The sequence below is a fragment of the Sinocyclocheilus grahami genome, unplaced genomic scaffold, assembly GCF_001515645.1.
Source record: "Sinocyclocheilus grahami isolate Dianchi unplaced genomic scaffold, SAMN03320097.WGS_v1.1 scaffold111.1, whole genome shotgun sequence".
NCBI lineage: Eukaryota > Metazoa > Chordata > Actinopteri > Cypriniformes > Cyprinidae > Sinocyclocheilus > Sinocyclocheilus grahami.
Genome location: NW_015505290.1, coordinates 543,229 through 567,721, shown reverse-complemented (window position 1 = coordinate 567,721; position 24,493 = coordinate 543,229). Strand labels below are relative to the sequence as shown.

The 24,493-nt window shown below is 38.0% G+C and overlaps 1 protein-coding gene across 1 annotated transcript in view; it reads right to left on the bottom strand.

The window, feature by feature from the left end:
- Positions 1 to 4,922: 4,922 nt before the first annotated feature.
- The window catches only part of LOC107589053 (titin homolog), a 24,817-nt gene continuing 5,246 nt past the window's right edge, over positions 4,923 to 24,493 (bottom strand). The window contains exons 3-6 of the mRNA XM_016277362.1: positions 17,969 to 18,146; positions 12,120 to 17,173; positions 8,962 to 11,773; positions 4,923 to 8,822 (exon numbers count right to left, since the gene is read on the bottom strand). Of these exons, the coding sequence (XP_016132848.1) occupies positions 5,968 to 8,822; positions 8,962 to 11,773; positions 12,120 to 17,173; positions 17,969 to 18,146 (10,899 nt within the window). The 3' untranslated portion in view covers positions 4,923 to 5,967. The remainder of the gene's footprint in view (positions 8,823 to 8,961; positions 11,774 to 12,119; positions 17,174 to 17,968; positions 18,147 to 24,493) is intronic.

Genomic DNA, 24,493 nt, shown 5'->3' with positions numbered 1-24,493 from the left:
TTTTACAGATGATTTTATCCAAAGTGAATATACAGTGTGTATTTACATATACATTTAAATATACACAGCGCACACACACATATATTATGTAAACACAGACTTTTATTTTGGATGCAATTAATCACGATTAATCATTTTGACAGCACTAAAATAAATATATATTTCTTAATTATTCATTAAAATAAAACACAATTAATTGTGTATTAACACTGGATAACATTGGAAATGTTTTGTTTGTTTTTTGGGCCAAGACTTTAAGGTACTTTGACTTTCAAAAATAAGCTTACACTCTTAAAAATGAAGGTTCTAGAGGCTTCTTCAATATTCTTCCGTCTAAGAAAAACACAGTTCTTTTAAGAACTTTTCACTGAAAGATTCTTTGGGGAACCAAAAATGGTTCTTCTATGGCATTGCTGTGAAACACCCTTTTTTCTACAGTACACATCCAAGTCAAAATGGCTAGTAACTGTGCATCTAGAGACTCTGAACTCATCAAACAACAGGTACTGCAGGCCTATAGTAGATGAAAGACTCTGCTCTCTCATACTGTTTGCGTGCACCCAGTCCTAACTGTGCCAATCAAGCAGCACCTGAGGACAAAAGAGAAAGAGAAGCCCCTATTCACAGCCTTGTAGGGTGCTTCCTCAATGGAAGGGGGGAAAGCAGCCTACTGTGAGAACATTTTCTCTCTTCCTCTCACCGTGTGGGAAAACTGCTCTGCCCCTCTCACACATCAAGCCAGAAAGCCGGACTCACTCATTTATTCGTCCTTTATTAAATGAGACCATGGACACATCGGCTACAATAGCAGTAAACCGAACAATGCTCTCAAGGGCCTGTTGTTTAGCCCTGGCTTCCAGGACTGCTTTATACATGGTACTTCCTCTGTGGAATCAGTTTTTGTCAGGAGTTTGTGATCTGAAAAGACATGTCCTTGGCACTGGAGCCATATCCTACAGTAAAAAGACATGCCAGGATTGATTAGACATTATGTAAAATAAGCTTTACAGAATAAAGATAAACTAAATTTTTGCTTTTAAAATTATTATGTTTTATTATGCTTTATTTTATGATTTTCTATGGTGTGTCACTTCCCTTTTTGATAATAGTGACTTGATATTTTGATCTGTCATACTGGCCATTTTAATCAATATTATTGGTTTTATTAATATCACTATTTTGTCCTGTCAAGTTCAGTATTATTGAGAAAAAAAATAGTAGTCCCTTTTTTGGAAGGAAAAATATTGAGAGCATATTGCCCATCTGCGTGTGTATGTAGCCTATATATATGTAATATATATATATATATATATATATATATATATATATTTAAGAATCAGCAATCAAAAACATAAAAAAATTATGAAAGTACATTTTGATCTTATTCAGTAAATATATACAGTATAAATCATATATGCACATTCTAAAATCACTATAATATATAAACTGATTTTGATTGTTTTTCTTGTGAATAATCGGTCTGAATGCTCTGTATGCTTGGGGTTCAGTAAAATACTGAAAAGGACAAGTGTGCTCTGTTACACTTGTAACTGACATCCACCTGTGTAGTGTGTGAGGCAGGAAGTCCTGGCACACAGCTTAAAATGTCTGTTCTCCTGACCGACAGGCTGGCACACTTGTTTTTCCTGGAACATCTGGAAGCCTGAGAGTGTGGAGTCGCACTAAGCGGGTCTTTGCAGCTGGCTGCAGGCATAACACTCAGAGGTAAACAGGGAAAAACAGGGAAAAACCCCTCGTATTATCCTCCGGAATAGATGTCTGTATATCCCAGTGTTGAGGGTGGAAATAACCCCCGTCAGGGAGCAGGTGCTTCCTCCAGCAAGCCTTCTTATTTATCCACATTTACAGCCATGTTTGGGCAACCATGGACATCAGCTCAAGTTCAAGCCCCAAAGCCTCTTAATGCCAGCAATAGCCAAGAAGTGTTTAGTTATCTGATCTGTCACATAGGCAGCAGGCGGCTAAATGTGTTTTGAATCTTTAAAAAATTAGAATTTCTAATCTCAGAGTAACTCCATGTTCTTCATTTGTCATCACTTTCTTCACTTTGATTATGATGCATTTAATAGTTATCATATTCTTCACATATAGGCTAAACTACTATGTATTTAAAACTATACTGAATTACTGATTGAAGTTTAAGATAAAATAGTATTTAGTTCACAAATGTGACCCTGGACCACAAAACCAGTCTTTAGTGTCAATTTTTCCGAAATACATCATATGAAAGCTGAATAAATAAGCTTTCCATTGATGTATGGTTTGTTAGGATGGGACAATATTTGGCTGAGATACAACTATTTGAAAATCTGGAATCTGAGGGTGCAAAAAAATCTAAATATTGAGAAAATCGCCTTTAAAGTTGTTCAAATTAAGTTCTTAGCTATGCATATTACTAATCAAAAATTAAGTTTTAATATATTTACAGTAGGAAATTTACAAAATATCTTCATGGAACATGATATTTACTTAATATCCTAATGATTTTTGGCATGAAAGAAAAATCTATAATTTTGCCCCATACAATGTATTTTTGGCTATTTCTACAAATATACCCAAGCGACTTAAGACTGCTTTTGTGGTCCAGGGTCACAAATGTGCTTCTATGTGTTGGTTTCATATGGTTTTGAAAAATGTTTACCATTTTCAACAAAATGTAAAAAAGAATTTACACCTTGAATTTACAACCTGAACCTGTCTTGTCAAAGATCAAATGAAATAATTTCCTGTTTAATGTTTTTCCTCCAGCATGTTGGTTGCACTACATGATTTGACTGATTTGTCGGACAAAAGTTTTTAGAATATTATAAGTGCATTAATTTAATTAGGAAATAACGTCCTATAGGCTTTTTTATTCGGCATTATGATATTAGGACTATGGAAGCATGTTTCTAAAATAAAATAGAAATACAATTTTAAAATATAAAAATAAAATACAATAAAAATAAATGTAATTGCAATTTCTTTCCTTCTTTTTTCTTGCAATTCTGACAGAAAAAAGGCAGAATTGTGAGATATAAGCCCAGAACTGTGAGATATACTAAGAATACATACTCAGAATTGTGAAGAAAAAAGTCAGAATTCTGAAAACTAAACTTGGAATTGTTAAATTTTGAATTTTAATTGAATGTTTTATTCCATGGTGGAAATAGGCTTCCATACAAGACAAGAGTTATTGCACCCTCTATGCGGAAAATAAATAAATAAATAAATAAATATTTTTATTTTTTTTTTAAATGTATGTACTGCACTTTTTATGTATTTTTGACTAAATTAATATTATAAGTGTTCTCTCCTTGATCCTTATAAGACTAAAAGCAATTAAGCAATTTCTGTTGCAACATTTGAATATAAAGCTATCAAATCTTTAAGTACTATTACAAATAAAGTTAAAAAGAGTTATTGCACCCTCTATGCGGAAAATAAATAAATAAATAAATATATATATATTTTTTTTTTTAATGTATGTACTGCACTTTTTATGTATTTTTGACTAAATTAATATTATAAGTGTTCTCTCCTTGATCCTTATAAGACTAAAAGCAATTAAGCAATTTCTGTTGCAACATTTGAATATAAAGCTATCAAATCTTTAAGTACTATTACAAATAAAGTTAAACGTTAAAGCAATAACCTAAGTTCTGTATTGCCTGCATACTGGCAATTATTTATGTTCTTCCTCTAGTCTTGTTTTATATGATGCTAAAATGCAAATGGTCTCATCGTCTCTCTGTAAGGAGATGGAAGGCACTCTAGGATATGGTGAGAACTTGTGAGATTAGACAGCTGTGTTTTGTCAGCGGCTTCAGCCCCGCCTTCGAGTGTGGCACTCGGTCGATGGGAGTGACACCAATTATTTATGTCACGTTCCCTCCGGAAGCAGAGGATGGAAACTCAACTAGAGAGGACCATCCATCAGACTTGTCCAATGGGGCTGTATATACCTATGACTCCAGCAAGCAAAGGCAGGGAATGAAGTCTCTTAGGACAGTTTCAAATAACCAGCCACACACTTACCTGTCAGAAAGAGACAGTAATTAAAAGTCCCTGAATATACACACAATTTAGTCTACAAATATCTATATTAGACTAATGGACTGGACAGGTGATGCTGTTTTGGGGGGCGTTAACTTGAGTAATTGGACTTGTCATGGGATCCTTGGGCTCTGCCCCTGTTCAGCAAACCGGCCGGCCTGTTAAAAACAGCAAAGTTGGAGAGCAAAAACAAAATGCAGGTTGTTTCAGATGTCTCACTGGCTGGGAATTGACTCTTAACTAGGTGGTTGATGGATGAGGTGGGTCAGGTTATTAATAGTTTGCTGATTTTCACCTTCAATATTTTCAGGGGGTATTTTTTATTGTGTCATGAATGTCATGGTATGATCTATTGAAGGTTCAGAGACAAAGTCAGCTCCCTTGAAATAATTTCCCTCTTATTGAAAACTTCTGAAAGGCACCGTGACCAAAGCAACAGGGCTTTTGTAATGGAAGTAGACAGTTGATTTAGTGAAGAGTAATAGAGTGGCAGGTGTCTGTCACAGAAAATGCATTTCACTGGAAGACAAGTGAAAATAGTTATAGAGAGATTAGAGAGTAATGAAAGTCTATTTCACCATCAGCTCAGGCCAAAGGTATCTACAGGGAGTCATTATTATAGTGCTAATGCTTGCTAGTGACAAACTTAAATAACAATGACCCCATAATTCAATTATTCAGCATCCCTCTGGAAGGATTCTATATGTAGACATGTACAGTACATCCTAGAGATTTGGGCTTTCTTTTAAAACTAGAAAATGTTCTCTCTTTTTTTTTAGAACTCAACCTTTTTGCTTGACAACTAACAATAAATAAATAAATAAAAACAATTTAAGCTTGAATATACAGTATTTATTTCAGGCAGGAAATTAGTACATTCAAGTAACAAGGAATGTATTGTATTTCAGTTAACCATTAAGCGTTTGGCCAGCAGAAAATAAACTGCAATGAAGGAACCACATTTCCATCTGCATCACTTCACATTAGAGTTTTGTGTGAACAAAACAGACAACATAGTCCATTATATGTACAGTCCTTTATGTGGCAAAACATCTAAGGCATGGCTTGATGTGTGCACCTCAATCCTTATAATACACAATATGCTACATATTGGTGATTTCTGGTGATGTCAATCATATACATCTGCATTCAGTGCACTTAGTTTAAAAGTAAGCATTAGTGTACATATTCTGACTAAGTCAGATGGAATGGACATCTCATGTTTTAGCAGGGATAAAAAAATGTTTATGTTTTTAAAGGTATGCTTTCCCACAAGCAACCTACGAGTAAATTAGATCATTCATATTGCTACAATGAATCAAACATTCAGATTCAAATATGTTCAATATACATTCATTCTCGTGCACTCATAACCACAGTTTATGCCCCTGATTTCCATTACATGTCACTCTGATGTGTGATTTTTCATTTACACTGTGGAACATTTGTATAGCAGTACATACATATACAGTATGATACAGTAACTATGATGCATAATTTACCCTTGTCAACAGTCCCTCCAATGGCTAAGGCTTACAACTGAGTGAATAATATAAATAACTGCAATATGTTGTTCTGACATAAATATACTAAAATTCTAAACAATTTTCCTTCCATCAAGTTAGAAGAGCTTTATGTGCTTTTCAAGTTTCAGCAGTTCCCTTTTTACTGTACCTGAGCAGTAATGCAGTGCTTTTGCATATATAATCTGCATATATAATGGAATCACAAGTGAATAATAAGTAAAGTGCATTATATGTTACTCTTTGATCAATAAAATAAGGAATCCAAAGGGCTAACTTATGATAATTATTATAAGGTCTAAGGATAATAGAGAAATAACCCCTCTGGAACCATTTTTACATGCTAAAGAGCATCTTTGGTTCTTTTCTTTTATGCTGAAGAAGGATTCTACCAGTTGGCTTTCAGATGATTTAAACCTTTCTGATTTTTTGCCTGTTCCTCGGGAACTTCCTCAAAGGAACCTGGCTGAGATTCCTGGGATGACTTTGTTATCTGCTTTTGCAAGGAATTTTCAGATGATTCCCATTCATGGTCCTCTGAATCATCACTAGTCTCATTTGTCTGGTCCTCCTCAGATTCTGCTGTGTCCTCTGTAATATCTGAGAGTTTGCCCTTCTCCTTTCCATTCTCTTCCACCTCATCTTTCTCCACACAGGAACTCTCTTCTGCATCATCACTGCCGTCTTCTGGAGTCTCTTCATCTTCAACCTCATGTTCATTATCCTCTTCCCTGCTCTTTGGTAGTCCAGCGGCTGAGAGTTTGAGGAAATTCAGAGTGTGAATGAGCATCTTGAAGGTTTTATGTGCAGTTTTCCTCTGTGGCTTGCTTTCTGACTCAGAACTCAAATCTATGACTTGGTTGTGTTCTTCTGTTTCTGAGTCTTCTACATCAGCATCAGCACCATCTTCAAACTCTGAATTGTGCTTTACCAAAACATTAAATGAAGTTGATCCATCTGGTTTGTCATCTTTTAGTTTTGGCTGTAACAGAGGCTGTAAAGGTAGAGCGTTTCTATTATGCTTCCCTTCATCTGTCTCCACATCTGGCTCTGTGTCATCCTCAGCTTCATCACCAGCTTCAGCTGATTCACCAGTGTTGGCCACATAACCAGCTTTGTTTGCCATTACCTCCACATTATCATCTTCTTTATCACTTTCTTCACCTTTATCATCAACACTATCTAGAACAATGTCACCATTGTTCTTAAGGGGTGTTTCATCTTCAATTACCGCACGATTAGTCAAGACATCATGACTCTCAGTGTCCTCAATGTGAGAAAGAACATCCTCCTCTGCTTCACAACTAACAATTTCCTTGTCTTCCTCATCGTTTGACTGACTCTTGTCAGTCTCTTCTCCAGTCGTCTCATGATCAGGAGTTTGCTCTGCCAACTCTACCACAGCATTCTTGTCTTCAGCCATGTTGCTATCTTCAACAGTAGCTTTCTCTTCAGACATCTCAGTTTCAGCTTCAGTGGTCCTCTCATCTGCTGTTTCTACTTCAGAAGTCTCTTTTTCCTCAGCTGACACACCTCCTGCAGTTCCTGCATCATCTGTGTTGTCTTCTTCTTCATTGGCTCTTTGTACATCAGTTCCTCTTTCTTCAACCGATGTCCCCTCCGCAGTATCTCTCTCTGCTTCTGTTTCATCTTCAGCTGTCTCACTCTCTTCAGCAGTTTCAGCTTCAGCAGTTTGCTCGTCATCTACAGCTTCATTATCAGCTGTATCTCCCTCGACTGCATCAGCTTCAGTATTCTGCTCATCTTCTGCTGGTTCATCACCATCTGTCTCACCCTCTCTTGCTTCAGCAGTTTGGCCATTTTCTGCCATTTCATCCTCAGCTGTCTCACTCTCTTTTGCGGTGTCCTCCTCACCTGAATCACTCTCTCTTGCAGTTTCAGCTTGCCCATCTTCTACAGATTTATTCTCAGCCGTCTCATGCTCTTCTACAGTGTTGTTATCAGCTGTCTCACTCTTTTCTGCAGTTTCATCATCACCTATATTGCTCTCAGTTTCAGCTTCAGCAGTCTCTCCTTTGTCTATAGATTCATTTTTAGCTGATGCCTCACCCTCCCCTGCAGTTTCATCTTCAGTTATTTCATCCTCTCCAACAGTTTCTGCTTCAGCAGTTTGTCCATCTTCTGAGGTTTTATCTTCAGTCATCTCACCTTCTTCTGCAGTTTTATCTTCATCAGTTTCTCCATTTTCAGCTGTCTCATGCTCTTCTGTAGTGTCGTTGTTTATTGTCTCAACTTCTTCTCCAGTTTCATCTTCAGTTTGGCATTCTTCTACAGTTTCATTTTCAACTCTCTCATGCACTTCTGCAGCGTCTTCAGTAACTGTCTCATCTTCGCCTCTACTTTCATCTTCAGCAGTTTGTCCATCTTCTGCCATTTCATTTTCAGCTGTGTCATGCTCTTCTGCACGGTCTTCATTAACTGTCTCACCTTCTTCTCCAGTTTCATCTTCAGCAGTCTGTCCATCTTCTGCAGTTTCACTTTCAGCTGTCTCATGCTCTTCTGCAGTGTCTTTATTAACTGTCTCACCTTCTTCTCCAGTTTCATCTTCAGCAGTTTGTCCATCTTCTGCAGTTTCACTTTCTGCCATCTCATGCTCTTCTGCAGTGTCGTCGTTACCTGCCTCACCTTCTTCTCCAGTTTCATCTTCTGCAGTTTCACTTTCAGCTGTCTCATGCTCTTCTGCAGTGTCTTTATTAACTGTTTTACCTTCTTCTCCAGTTTCATCTTCAGCAGTTTGTCCATCTTCTGCCATTTCATTTTCACATGTCTCATGCACTTCTCCAATCTCGTCATTAATGGTCTCACCTTCTTCTCCAGTTTCATCTTCGGCACTTTGTCCATCTTCCAGAACTTCATTTTCAGCCATCTCATGCTCTTTTGCATTGTCATCATTAACAGTCTCACATTCTTCTCCAGTTACATCTTCAGAAGTTTGTCCATTTTCTGTAGTGCTTTCTGCTTCTGCAGTTTGTCCATCTTCTGCTGCCTCACCATCTCTTGAAGTTTTGTATTCAGCCATTTGTCCATCTTCTGCTGTCTCACCCTCAGCTGTCTCACCTTCTTCTGGAGTGTCACAACCAGCTATGTCATTCTCTCCAGCAGCTACTGCTTCAGCAGTGGCCTCACTCTCTTCAACAGATTCGGTTCCTGCGTTTTGCCCTTCTTCAGCAGTTTCATCATCAGCTGTCTTGTCCTGCTGTTCTAATTCATCCTCAGTGTGCTCTTCAGATGCTTCCTCCTTTGCTGCTTCAGTTCTGTCCATCTTCTGCTGTCTCACCCTCAGCTGTCTCACCTTCTTCTGCAGTGTCACAACCAGCTATGTCATTCTCTCCAGCAGCTACTGCTTCAGCAGTGGCCTCACTCTCTTCAACAGATTCGGTTCCTGCGTTTTGCCCTTCTTCAGCAGTTTCATCATCAGCTGTCTTGTCCTGCTGTTCTAATTCATCCTCAGTGTGTTCTTCAGATGCTTCCTCCTTTGCTGCTTCAGTTTGCATTATGTCATCAAATTCACTAATGTCATCATTTGCCAGGTTTTCATCTAATTCATTAATCTTACAACTGCTTGCACTTTCTTTGACAGCCATTAAATCAGAATTAGTCTCAGTCTCTTCTTGCTCTTCATCTTGTTGCACAGTCATTGTGTTAACAGACATCTCAGCAATTTCATCCACATCTCTCTTTAAATGTCTGGGTGTATTTGATTGTTTCTCTGAACTATCTTCTACATAAGAGCTAGAGGCACTGTCTTCTTCTTCACCCTCCTCACATTCTTGTTTTTCATCTTCAATTTCTTGAGCACTGGAAGCAAGATTTTCTTTATCTGCCCCCTCTTTCTCATCCTCCTCTTTGACAGCCTCAAGCCCTGCATTTTCTCCTTCCATCTCACTTGCTTGTTCATTGGCAGACTCCTCAATCTTTTCATTGTTTGGAGCCGATTTCTTCATCTGGAGAATTCTTCTTAAATCAAAGTCCATCATCACAGGGGCAGAATTAAGCATTTCCACAGGTAACACATGCTTGGATGCCATTTTCTTTTTCAAGCATGTGTCACAAGGACAATATTCATCATCGCTACGTTGATCGCTGAAATCGGTCCCTGTCATTGTATAATCATCGTCACTTTTAGCAGGTTGTGGATCAACTGATTGGTTGCGCATCACTTTCAGACGTCTTCGCCTTTGCTCTGTTTGAATGGTAGATTCACGTGACATTGTGTCTTTTGGTGGTCTTGGTCTTCCAGCTCTGCCTTGGATTTTCCTTAGCTCCCTGTCTATACTCGATTGTATCCGTCTGCGGACTTCATCTTGCAATTCGCATATCATGGCATCAAGTTGCTCGTTGTCATCCAGATTCCAACGGACTTTGAACTCAACCATTGCGTTAACATAATGTGTCATAAATTGCTTTTCTAACTTGTTCAATAAATTCAGAACCCATACAGGATCTGGGTCTTGAGAAAGCCTTTTTGATAACTGACCTCTTTGTTGTTTTGGAGCACTGCCTGAACTTGTGTCCTCTTGACGGTCTGATTCAGTTTCCTCTTTTTTGGGATTATTCCCAGAACTCTTGTTTGAGGAAAGAGGTGTTTCAATGAGTTCTCTGGGACTATCATTACTCCTGATTGTCTCTTCAGAGCCTGGGACATCATCTTTTAGCTTTCCTTCATCTGTGTCCTTTGTCTCTGGGGTTAACTGAGCTTGATTTGCTATGTCTGGAGTGGCTGAATCATCATTTGATCCGGGCGTTTCTGAAGCTTCCCCTTCTACTGTTTCATCAACTTCCTGTACCTTTGTCAGGGTTTCCAGGACTTCACATTCTGTGTTGATTTGTGCTTGAGTGCCATCATTGACACTACTTTTCCCTGAACCTGTTGAGCCACTGTTAACATCTACCCCTGAGGATGACCTGGCTTTGAATTCCTCATCCAGACGCTTGTTTCTTTCCCCAGATGGGTCACAAAGCCAAAGAGACTTGAGCATGCTCATGAGCTCCTGGTATTTTTCCTTTTTACCATCTTCATCACTAGGACCAAAGTCTAACAACTGAAGATTTGCCAAACAATCCAGAAGACCTTGCGCTGATGCACTGAGCTTACGTCCATATACAGAAGATACCTCTGGTAGGCTATTGCATCGGTCGAGTTTGGGGCTCAACAAGACTTTCATCACCAGAACCGAAGAATCAAATATCTTTGGTTCATCCCCTCTCTGAGAGTGATCACCCTCAGCAACTTCAGGAGATTTTTTGTCAGTAGCCCCTTCTGTATTCACCACATGAGCATCTTCCATTTCATTTTGTGTTTCAATCTTGGTAACATCACTCGGCCGCAAACTTCCATGCTGATTATCATCTCCTGATGGCACATGTGATGTGCAAAGTGGCTCTATCGAATAATAACTGTCATGGACTTCGTCGCCCAAATCACACAAGGTGGTGTCTGATGGGATTTTCCTCAACCATTCATTCACCACCTCAGTTGGAGAAGCATTTGGCAAGCAAGAAGGACTCAGCTCAGACATGTCATCATCCATCTTGTGGCAAGAAGAGCCACTTCCAATTCTTTTTCTACATTTGCTACTTTTTTCACTTTTAATTTCACTGACATTTGTATCAGATCTACAAGACTGAGGTTTTTTTGCTGCTGCATTCAAATGGTCAATACATTCTTCTTTCGGTTCTGGAGCAGGGACAGTCTGCGATAACATGCTATCATTAGAGCTTCCAAGTAGAATAACAGTTTTTTTGGATTTTTTAGGTTTTTTAGGACTTAGCTGGTTTCCTGAGGTAACAGAAGTCGCTGAATGACACTTGGGTGCATTGTCTTCAACTTTCTGTGTTGACTTGGTTTTTAATTTATAGCTTTTTTCATTAACAACTGTAGCTTCGACATCATTCTTTTGACCCTTTACTTTCAAACGAGATGAACTGGATATATTACTCTTTTGTCTGTCAGTCATTTCTGTAGTATTTCCTTCTTTCGTTTTGGATTTCTCAGAGTTTGAGATTGCTGAGGCACTTGAAGCACGTGAAATTTTTTCTTTCTGTTGTGTAGAACTGCATTTTGAACAGACACTTTGAGATGTATGGGTAACATCTGGACTTTCAGCTTTCTCTTGACCTTTGATTTCAGTGTGTACAGACATATCGGAAGCTTTGCTAGATGGTTGAATCCCCTGGGTTTGAGAGCTCTGCCTCACTGAACTGTTGGCTGATGGTTGGCTTACAGATAATGTCATTAAATACTTTATTTTGGAGGATTTATTACTTGCTTCATCATCTCCGTCCTGAATTGTCTCTGTAGGACATTTTGAGCCGCAATGAGAGCTTTTGGATTTTACTTGAAGCACGTGAAATTTTTTCTTTCTGTTGTGTAGAACTGCATTTTGAACAGACACTTTGAGATGTATGGGTAACATCTGGACTTTCAGCTTTCTCTTGACCTTTGATTTCAGTGTGTACAGACATATCGGAAGCTTTGCTAGATGGTCGAATCCCCTGGGTTTGAGAGCTCTGCCTCACTGAACTGTTGGCTGATGGTTGGCTTACAGATAATGTCATTAAATACTTTATTTTGGAGGATTTATTACTTGCTTCATCATCTCCGTCCTGAATTGTGTCTGTAGGACATTTTGAGCCGCAATGAGAGCTTTTGGATTTCGATTTACCTGAGACATTTGACTTAGCTGATGCAGAACTTTTAGGTCTTTCCTCTGGTGTCAGTGTTGCTTCATTTGTGATTTCTACTGAAGATTCTGATAAACACTGGTCAGATTTACCACATAGTTCAGTCTTTGAAGAAGCAGACATTCTTGAGTTAATTGAAACAGCACTTCCATCTATTTCCTCGACATCATCAGCCTCATGGTCTTCAACAATCCCAATAGAAACTGAGGTGTTTGTTGGTGTTAAAACTCTTTCAGAGTCAGAACCAACTGAACTGACTTTGGACTTTGCTGACTTTTTTGACAGAGGACTTGCAGGTATCTCTTCATGGTCGAAGTTTTTTTCAGAAGATGCCACTGGACTTGATGGTTTGTTTATTGCACCACAAATACATTCATTTGAGTTCTCTGTTTGAGATACTTTTGAGTGATCGGACCACGGACTCTCATCTCTGTTTAATTCTGTATCTTCAGTGTTTGTGTGTGTATGGTCCTCACCCTCAGAAACGTTAGACTTCTTGGATCTTGTAGATACATTTGATTTAACTGACAATTTGCTTCGTGAACGGTTTGCTTTTGGTTCTGCTTTAGACATTTTAGTTTCTGCAGATGCATTAGAGGCCACACTTGTTGATCTTCTGTCAGGCTCTTCAGCTTCTGAGAGGAGGGATTTTGCAGAAGCATTTGATTTAGTAGGCACAACACTTGATTTAACAGTGGCATCCGATGTTATGGATGGATTTGACTTCACAGACAAAGAGCTGGTTGTTCTGTCTACCACTTTACTTGCTTCTTCATCCTCCTCAGTTGTTCTTTCTGAACATTTTGATTTCTCAGATGCACAAGATTTTGCAGACAATGCACTTGATGCTCGGACACCTCCAGTATCTGTGTTTCCAATTTCTTTAGGAGCAACTACAGAAATATTTGACCTTTTAGATCTTGCAGATGTTTCAGATGTAACTGATGCTGTACTTGATGCTCTCCGCTCTACATTGCTGATTATCTCAGAATCTTCTGACTTTTTTGATCTTACAGAAATTGAGGACAAAGCGCTTTCTGTTCTTGCTTCCTTTTCTTCATTGACAGGGTCATTTGGACCAGATTTTCCAGAGGCATCAGATTTCAATGACCTAGAACTTGGTGCCCTCTCTAATTTTTCTTTATCTGGCTCATCTATGATTATTTCAGAAACTTTTGATGTTCTGGATCTTACAGAGGAATGTGATTTTGCAGATGCAGCACTTGGAGCCCTTTCTTGAATTTCACCGTCATTTGTCATTTCATTTTCATCATGTGTGGCATCAGATATTACTGAAATTGCACTTGGAGGTCTCTCTATGTTCTGAACCTCTTCTTCAGTACCCATTTCTGAATGTTTTGACTTATTGGATCTTACTGGAATGCTGGATTTAGTAATGCTTGGTGCTTTTACTTCACTTTCTTCATCATCAGGCTCTTCTGGTGGTACTTCTGAAACATTTGATGCTTTGGATTTTGCAGAGATACTGGTTTTGGTAGAAATATCAGATCTTCCTGACATAGCACTTGGTACTCTGTCTCCTTTTTCTTTGTCATCAGCTTTGACGTCTGTTGCAGAAGCATTTGACTTCGACTTTGCGGAAATGCTGGATTTTGCAGACAAAGCACTTGAAGCTCTCTCTTCTTCTTCGTCTTTCACATCAACAAGCTCATCAGCTAAAACATCTGAAATTTTGGACTTATTGGATCTTGTTGAAACTCTTGATCTAGCTGACAATGCACTCTGAGCTCGTTTCACTGTTTGGTGTTCTGCTGCTTGAGGCAAAGCAGTTGGCACTTTTAAATTATTGGAATTTTTTGGTCTTTCAGAAGCATTGGATTTAGATGACATGGCACTCAGTGCCCGTTCCTCTGCAACTTCAACTCCCTCACTTACAGTCACTCCTGACTGATTGGTTTGTGCTGATAATGCACTCTGAGCCCGTTCTTCTGTTTGGTCCTGTGCTTCTAAAGGCTCTTCTGTGACCAATTCTGAGACCGCTGATTTCACAGATACATTCGATTTAGAGGACATTGCACTTGCAGATCTCAAATCATCTCTATCTCCAGCTACAATATCATCAGCCATATCAGATATTTTGGATTTCTTGGATTTAGCAGAGTTACTGGATTTTGTTGACAATGCACTTGGTGCTCTTTTCTCTTTGTCTGGTGACTTCTCTGTGCCTTTGCAGGTTTCTTCAGGTGCTGTGCTGCATTCATTTGATGTTTCAGAGGTATGCAATGCTGCTGCAGATAATCGATCATCATCTCCTGCCACCTCTGACATTTTGGACCCTTTAGATCTTACAGAAACATTTGATTTAGCTGATATTGCACTTGATGGTCTTTTCTCCATTTGCTCTATGTCTGATTGATTAGATTTTTCTTCAGATTTAACAGACAAAACACTGGAGGCTCTGTTTTCTATTTCCTCCTCCTCCATCTTAGACTTATTTGATTTTAAAGAAGCATTTGATTTGACTGACATAACACTAAGAGCACGTTCCTTCATTTCTTCTCCTGATTTTGGTGTTGTTTCAGATTTCCTTGATCTTGCAGATGTAGTAGACTTTACTGAAATAGCACTTGATGCTCTTTCTTGAACATCTTCTTTTTCCTGTGCTTCGTCTTGGTCTACCTCAAGATTTTTGGATATTCTGGATCTTGTAGAGATATTTGATTTTGATGACACAGAGCTTGGTGGTCTCTCCCCTGGTAACTCTGTTTGAGGAGCTGCTTCAGCTTCAGGTGTGTTTAATTTCACTGAATTTAAAGATTCATCTCCTTGGAAAGATGCTGCTTCTGACATGTCAGACTTTGATTTATGTGAGACATTTGATTTTACAGAAATGCTGCTGGGGGCTCTGTCTTGATCTTTAAGCTCGCTCAGCTCAATTGACATTTTTGATCTTGCAGAAATATTTGATTTTATCGAAATGGAGCTGGGAGCCCTCTCCACTGTTTGATCATCATTTGGCACCACTTTGATTCCAGACTTGTTTGATGTTCCAGATTTAACACTTGAAGCTTTTTCTTCTATTCTTTCATCTAATGGCCCATCAGACTGTGGCTCTTTAGACTGACTAGATGTAGCGGAAATATTCGATTTAGATGACACAGCACTTACGGCCCTCTCCTCAACATTGTCTTGTAAAGCCTCAACAAAGCCAACATCTGATACTTTTGACCTTACAGACATATTTGATTTAACAGACATAGCACTTGATGTTCTTACTTCAGAGATTTGTCCCTCAGACACATTGTCTGAGATGTCGGTTTTTCTTGATTTGTCAGATCTCTGAGATCTTACTGACATGGCACTGGGTGCTCTTCCATCCTTTTCAAGTACATCTGAAACATTTGTTCTATTTGATTTTCCAGAGATATTGGATTTTATGGAGATAGCACTCAAGGATCGCTCCTCTATTATTTCACTGTTTGCTCCAGTATACTCAGCGGCATTTTCATTCTCACAAGAGGCTGATAACTCAGACAGTGACTTCACAGAAGTTTTTGATTTGGCTGACAGCGCGCTTGGTGCCCTTTCTTCTTTTTCTTCATCTTGCACATCAGTTTTGTGTTGAATGTCTTCTAGTTGATCAATTGATTCAGAATCTCCTGGAGATGCTAAATCCATGGTGACCAAATTTTTTAATCCAGATGATGCTTTGGGTGAAGCAGATGCTTCAGACCTGCCCTCTTCATCATCTACTTCTGGACTGACCAACTTTCTGGATCTTTTAGACCGTCCTAAAGATGAAGCTTTGCTTGGTGGTCTTGGTGACAAATGTGCAGGAGATGCAGGAGATTTACAGGGTGTAGTAGAACATGGGTTTGGTTCTGCATCTTTGCTCTCCTTATCTTCCTGTTGGCCATGGGATGTTCTCGAGGTGCTCAGAGAAAGGTCAGCATCTTCATCATCTTGATCCTCCTTCAGTGATGCTAAAATTTGAGAAGAAGAACTCACAACAGATACAGGCCTCTCCTCTTCCTCCACTGGCTGAGTAATCTGAACACTTAACTGATCTTTAGGGAGGTTAGAGGATATGACATCAGGTCTGTTCTTGTCATTTTCAGATACATGAGTGTTCTCACGCTTGTCTTCTACAGCACTTTTGCTCTTTGTTTTAGGGGACATTGAGCGTACTTCACTTCGACTGTGGCAATGGTTGATGGTACATTGTTCAACTGTGGAGTCACCCTGCTGCCCAAAGGTCCGTTGAATGCAAGTTGCCTTTTCCACTACATGCTCTGTGTACTCCTCACTGGACATTGTGCGTATGCTGTCAGTAGATGCCTTTTTGCACACTATTCTCCGCGAGGATGCACTTGAGCTTGAAGATCTGATGCGTCTTACTGATCCTTGATCAGGAGGTACAGGATTCTTCCAGATATCATATTCCTGACAGTGAGCACAACAGTGCTGGCAATGTGGCTCCTCAAAGTGTCTCTGGTAACGTTTGGTGCTGTATGTCTCATCTGCTAGATCGCCATCGCCAGCAGAGAGAGAATCCGCTTCTGAGCAGCTCTCTGCACTGCCATGCGAGAGGGAACAAGCATCATCAGGTACAATAGGGGATTCATTAAAAGTGCTCTTTGCCTTCTTCACTTCTGTGGACCAGTGCAATGTCTCGTTGTGTAATAGTCGAAAGCGCACTTTCATCTCCATTGACAGGCTTCCGTCTTTGTTGACCAGAACTCGCTTTTCAATGTCATCATCCATCGTATTTTCTCCTGGATGAGGACAAGCACCTCTGTGCCCTGGTGGTAATGAGTTAAGTCCATTGGGAAACAACTTTTCAGATGAGATGGATAGTCTTGCTGATCTGTTGCTTGAATCACACCTTGGATGGATGACGCTTCTTTTAGTTTCAAGTCCAAAGTTCACTACAAGTAAGAAAGTAAAGTAAATAACTATTACAATAAATATACAAAATCATCATACAATTTTATAGATTTTTTCTTGTTTTCTATTTTTACAAAATAAACATCCTGTTTAAGCTGTATAAGAAATCAAGTCTTGGTATAAATTAGGGCTGCACGATAAATCGCATGCGATATTTAATGCGCATCTTGTCAGAAAGCCGGTTCTGTAATCAGCGGTAAATCTCCATCACGTGTGTGCTTTCACATTGAGCAGCATTAACTTTATTCATTAACATTAACATTAAATACACAGAGCTGTTGTTCACTGACGAGCTGCGCAAAAAATCACGCAAATATGAACGTGGTTTTGCGCAGCTCGTCAGTGAACAACAGCTCTGTGTATTTAATGTTAATGTTAATGAATAAAGTTAATGCTGCTCAATGTGAAAGCACACACGTGATGGAGATTTACCGCTGATTACAGAACCGGCTTTACTGATAAGATGCTCGTTAAATATCGCATGCAATTTATCGTGCAGCCCTAGTATACATTTTAAGTTTCTTTTTCTTGTTCCAACGGCAAATACTTTTTTCTTGTTTTAAGCATAAGTTTAAATGTAAAACAAATAAATAAATAATACTTTTATCAAATAAAATAAAACTTTACCACACGGGTTAGAAAAACTAAACATAACTGAACATTTATTCTCTTCTGTTTAAAATTTTAGCTTCAAGCAAATTTATGTTGTTTTGAGCATGTTTAGTTCGTTTTTACTGTAACATAAGATGAAAAATACTTTTTGCAGTGTGACCTACCATTTTTCTTGGCCCCCTTTTCATCACTGCAGACTCTAGAGCATTGCTTTGTGTTCAGTCTTGGAAGTTTGTCGTAAGAGTTCTTCCTGAAGCTGTCCAACAGGAGTGGGTGGAAAGGCTCACGTCCCACACAAACCAAAATGCTCGGGCACTGCAGCAGACTTTGCACACTGTCAATCTGAAAAACATGCAAATAATTTGCTACATTACATAGACTGTGCTGCTAGTTGATTACAATATGACAGAATCTAATTGATTGAGATCAGCAATATCTGGCTGAAATTAAATCAGCAGGTATTATTACAACTGCCAAGATCTGATGAGGAAATGTGTTATGATGGATTGAAGCCATACCAATTAAAGGTTAATGGCCATGGGAAGTCAACCCATCTGGTGTATACATTTTCCCACACTAATTTTTAATTATGAAAACAGTGATCTGAAACTGTGTGTGATCCATTATGCAGGGTGTTTTAGGTACATAAGTCAGTACCCATGGGTCAGCAAGTGTACAAACAAATAGGTCACAGGTCAATCAAAATCCTTTGTCCCTAATTAAAAAACTATTATGAATATATCTATATTTCTTTAAAAGAAATCAACATCAACTAGCAAATCAAATAGTATCAGAGTTCATCTGAGGTCAGTTTTTGTGCTAAAAAAGTAATATATTTAAAATACATTTATTTCATACTAAGTATAGTTCAAATCTATTTAATATATTTACTGACATATCGCTCAGGACTTACTGATATAAAATTATAATATCTGTTTATATGCTGATATAATAATAATTTGGAGTACTACTTGTGCACAAATGCACAAGCCATGTTAAGCTTAAAATGTGTTTTAATGTCACTATGGATGAGGACTGTATTATTTTTGAATAGCATTGGTCTTTAAATGCAAGATATTCAAATTGTACCTTAAGTATACTTGCAGTAGTTCCAGTTTAGCGCAGTCAAATATACTTCAGTATATCTTTAGTTGGACTTCAGCACTACTTCCGCACAATTAAAGCAGTATAAGTATACCAGTTTAGTATACTAAAAGTACAATTGCAGGGTATTTTAATTAAGTGAATAAATATGTAGCTGTATTTGTAGTATACTTAGTATGAAATAAATGCATTTCAAATTCATTTTTCTCTAGATTAATGAAGTAATAATAGTCTTCTTTAAGGCTTTTTGGGAAAGAAAAAGTTAAGAAACATGAGTAGTATGTCCAAAAAAACATTTTTAATTGTAGTAATCCAACAGCATCTACTGCAGAATCAGGTTCCAAACTCATGAAAGCATAATATACTGTATATATATGGAGTAAAAAAAAACAACACACACACACACATCAACATCACATATTACTCTTTAACACAATACTAACCTTATGTTAAATCTGCTTGCTCGGCAGTTTTATATTTTCAAAACTTTTCAATTTTTCAGTGGGTTTGAAGATAATTCATTGGAACTGTAGAGGATGCGAGTATCTCAAACTGTATGTTTTCATGGCATTGACCTGCTTCTGCTGGTTCAAAATAGCTCTGATTTGAGCAAGATTAATAGTTATTCTCTGGATGCTGGTGCATCACTGCTGTGCAACAATATTAGTAAAGGAATATCCTGATCATATCTAACAAGAACAGCCAGAAAGATTTATTCAAAGATATTTAAAAAGAGCATATCAAAGATGAGAATGCTACAATCAAAAGAATGAAATCTTAAATGGTACACAAAATAGTATAAAACTAAATAAGTAACACTGTAATTCAGTTATAAAAAATAATGTTACAAACAGCTTGTACACAGAATGAAAATGTGTATATCACTTAACTAAGATGGTTGTTCAGATTTGTACTGTATTGTGGCAAAAATAAATGTCACTCTTTTTTTGTAAGAATATTACGGCCTATTTAAATATATATTAACATATTTATTTTAAATATCATATATTTAAGTGTATGTGTGTGTGTGTATATTTTGTTTATATGGTTTTAGTATATCTTCAATTTGACAGATATTTGGACCTTACTATGCTAATCAATGACCAATAATATTTTTTACGAAATATATATATTTTTTTTTTCTTTCTTTTTTTTTAAAGAATATGTATTCTTTACAACAAGTAATAGCTGTCAGTTCATTAATAATGGAACATAATTGACAAATGACTTCGTATTAAGGGGGAAATCAGTCACTCTGAACAATTCCCCGTTTTGTGATTTATTTATTCATTTATTTATTTTGACTGACACATTAAAGAGAATTGCTTCACAATTGCTTTTTCCAAACTGTCATTAATAGAGACTACATTTGAAATAAAATTTACATTAAACTGATCAACTTTTTGCGACCATTTTATTTGCAGTCTAGAGCCCTGAAAACAAACTGTATACTAAAATTTGTCTTTCCCAGCAACCGAAGCACAAAACTTGATATCTTCTAAGACACGAGGGTCATGCTGGATTTTGTTCTTGTTCTCTTACATGTTCAACTTTCAGCCAGTGACAAATAAACCTTTACTCTAGTGCTGGTCAAGCTATTTCTGCCATTGTCTCTGTGCCATTCGTAATGCTATCCATGTATCAGTCAGGCCCCTGTGGAGGGGTGTGTGCCACTTTACAGCATGTTTTCTATGGGAAGCACAGGCCTGTGGCAGTGCTAATAGGATGTGCCTGTTCTAGACCCACAGAGGACCAGCAGCGCTGACCAGAGTCAGCAATGACTAGTGAGTCCAGCTCTGATGGACAGGAAATGCTTGGATCGACTCCAGACATTCTGTGGACTCCAAGCCAAGAAGCGTTCCCCTTTTAAAGGGACAGCTAGCACCTTCTCTGCGTACAGTCAGTGTGATGCCACCATTAGCACCGTGGCACACTGTGCCTTACCCGTTGCGTGCAAACACTTAGAGACATGTCTTGATTTTGTGGAACAGTCTTTGGTTGCCCCTCGGGGATGTATAAACTCCTAGCCTCTCACCTTTTATCAGGGTTGCCATAGCTCTGTCCCAGAGGGGCTATTTCTTACACTGTCCACCTCTTATCTAACCAAACCACCTGCAGACTGTAATTCTTTCTTTTTTCCTCTTCCGTGGTCTATGGCATTTGCCCTTAAGCACTAGTGGGAGTGATAGTAACTAAAATTAACTTTACGCTGACTGATCTGCTCAACTAATCTTGTTCTCAGCATTTATCTTCTTTTGACTGACACATTAAAGAGAATTGCTTCACAATTGCTTTTTCCAAACTGTCATTAATAGAGACTACATTTGAAATAAAATTTACATTAAACTGATCAACTTTTTGCGACCATTTTATTTGCAGTCTAGAGCCCTGAAAACAAACTGTATACTAAAATTTGTCTTTCCCAGCAACCGAAGCACAAAACTTCATATCTTCTAAGACACGAGGGTCATGCTGGATTTTGTTCTTGTTCTCTTACATGTTCAACTTTCAGCCAGTGACAAATAAACCTTTACTCTAGTGCTGGTCAAGCTATTTCTGCCATTGTCTCTGTGCCATTCGTAATGCTATCCATGTATCAGTCAGGCCCCTGTGGAGGGGTGTGTGCCACTTTACAGCATGTTTTCTATGGGAAGCACAGGCCTGTGGCAGTGCTAATAGGATGTGCCTGTTCTAGACCCACAGAGGACCAGCAGCGCTGACCAGAGTCAGCAATGACTAGTGAGTCCAGCTCTGATGGACAGGAAATGCTTGGATCGACTCCAGACATTCTGTGGACTCCAAGCCAAGAAGCGTTCCCCTTTTAAAGGGACAGCTAGCACCTTCTCTGCGTACAGTCAGTGTGATGCCACCATTAGCACCGTGGCACACTGTGCCTTACCCGTTGCGTGCAAACACTTAGAGACATGTCTTGATTTTGTGGAACAGTCTTTGGTTGCCCCTCGGGGATGTATAAACTCCTAGCCTCTCACCTTTTATCAGGGTTGCCATAGCTCTGTCCCAGAGGGGCTATTTCTTACACTGTCCACCTCTTATCTAACCAAACCACCTGCAGACTGTAATTCTTTCTTTTTTCCTCTTCCGTGGTCTATGGCATTTGCCCTTAAGCACTAGTGGGAGTGATAGTAACTAAAATTAACTTTACGCTGACTGATCTGCTCAACTAATCTTGTTCTCAGCATTATGAGCACTTCATAAATCAAACATAAATCAAACAACTCGATTTGTAGCGACTGTCACTTTGTTTGCTTGACTGAAATAACTAATGTACAAATATCAAATTAAAGAGTTCAAGTTTAGTGGTCCCACAGCTTTGGGACTTTCCAGCTGTCAGATGTGGCGTCACTTACAAATACCTAGCTTCCTGTAAATAAGTGTTTTTAACTAAAGTGAGAGCTGTGATTTGCTAGCCTAACTTCTCCAAAGCCCGTTGAATATTGGTATCAGAGCCTCCGGTTTCAGCCACTAGAGGCCTCTGTGTCCTTAGAGCATTTGCTGCTTCTGCACAACAGCCGATTTTACATAATTTGGGTCAATTAATATACATGTAAATAGCTACATGTACTTTATTTACAATCTGAGACCTTTTATAACACTGTCTTAATGTTAGACACAACCAGGTAGACACAAATAAGCAAACCTAAAGATTGACTGACAAGATTTACCGTGGACAGGGGCTTCATGGCCTTTGTTTCTTTTTAAGTTCTGACTCCATTTGTGTTCTGTCTGAGATACAGACTACAGATACAACTTAGTAGATCTTCTCTTAAGAGTAAGTGTGTTAGTCTTGTTGTATAATTTTATTTTAGACCGAGTTTGGGCACCCCTGGTTTAGAGCAGTAAAAAAATAATAATAATTAGACAATTATATTTCATTCATAAGTTATGCTACGTACTTGGTAGAGGACATCGGGACTCATTAAAAAAAAAAAAGACATGAATGAACATGCATAGGCAAAAACAATTGATTCTTTTTTTTTAATCACCAATACATTTTCAGGAATTTTTTTAACCAAACTTTGTATAAAGATAATTCTCAACTATGTTATAACAGAATGATTTGATGTACCTTTTTTCTGTATATACAAAATGTGTGTAAAATGGCCATAAACAGGTTTTCTCATTATATATAATGTATCTATAAACTAAATCTAATTTGCATATTAATGTATTGTTGGGGCAACATGTAATGAAAAAAGAAGTGTAATAATGGGAGTAATAATTGACAAGATTTTCAAAATAATATATAATATTTCATAGGAATATTGAAATATAATTTATTTCCCTATTCATTTGTTGTGTCTCCCAAAATGTGTAATAAATATGCTTTTAGTCCCGGTGTCCTCATATGAGGACATGTATGAAATCAACGTCCTGTTTCGAAACAAAGTCATATTTTGATTTGAAACCCCATAACATTTTCCTGAGATGTTGATTTTTGACACACAGTTTAAAAATTTGTCAGATTTAAATGATAATTACACAATATTATCATATTTCCATAAGAGTGTCACTAAATTAATATCAGACATTTTTGAAGACCAAGGATAGGGGGTGGTCATGGTGAAACATCAAAACATTTAGTATCTCTGAAAAGCCCTGAATGTGGCATGTATAGTCTCAGAGAAATGCACTAAAATATAATGTCCTCATATGAGGATGCAGGGTCTCAGAAGGTTAATGTGCAACCCTTGTTCAAATCAAATGTCTTGCATGATGATCAAATGATCTGCAGAACGTGCAACACCACTGAACTGATCACTGATCAGATTGTGCGGCACTTAGAACTAAATTGACAATGACATAAATTTGAATCAAGCTAAAAATCAAATCAAAGTCTTGAAGTTTAAAGGTACAGTGTGTGCATATTTGTTTACTGGATCTACAGTAGTAGCTATAAAAAAGTAGTTGATACGGTGATTATATCCCCACCTCCACTCCACATTACATGTTTAATTCAGTCAAATTTCACTTCCTGTAATTCAACATTCTGTACTGTACTTGTGTACAATTCAACTTCAGACAGAAATGAAAGGGATTCAATTCATAAATTCTGAAGCCGAGTAAATTTCTGCCAAAGCAAACATTTAATTTCCTCTGTAGTAACTGTGAACATTAATAAACTAATAATTAAACACACACAAACATCAACAACAACAACACTGTGAAATAAAAGAAGATTAAAAGTTTTATATATTAATATATTTTAAATGTAATTTATTCCTGTGATGGCAAAGCTGAATTTTCAGCATCATTACTCCAGTCTTCAGTGTCACATGATCCTTCAGAAATCATTCTAGTATGCTGATTTGCTACTGAAGAAATATTATTATCACTATTAAACACTATTATTGTAACGGGGCTGACAAGACGTGAGACATGTGGATCCATCTGCAGGCTTTATTTAAGAGACGTGGTAAACAGGCAGGGTCAAAACACTGGCAAACAGGTATATGGCGGGCAAAACACAAGAATAGTCACAGGGCTAGCGTAGGTCACTGATAAGCAGACAGAATCACAGGGGCGAGACGAGAGGGAGAAATCCAAGAAAACAGGCAAAGATCAAA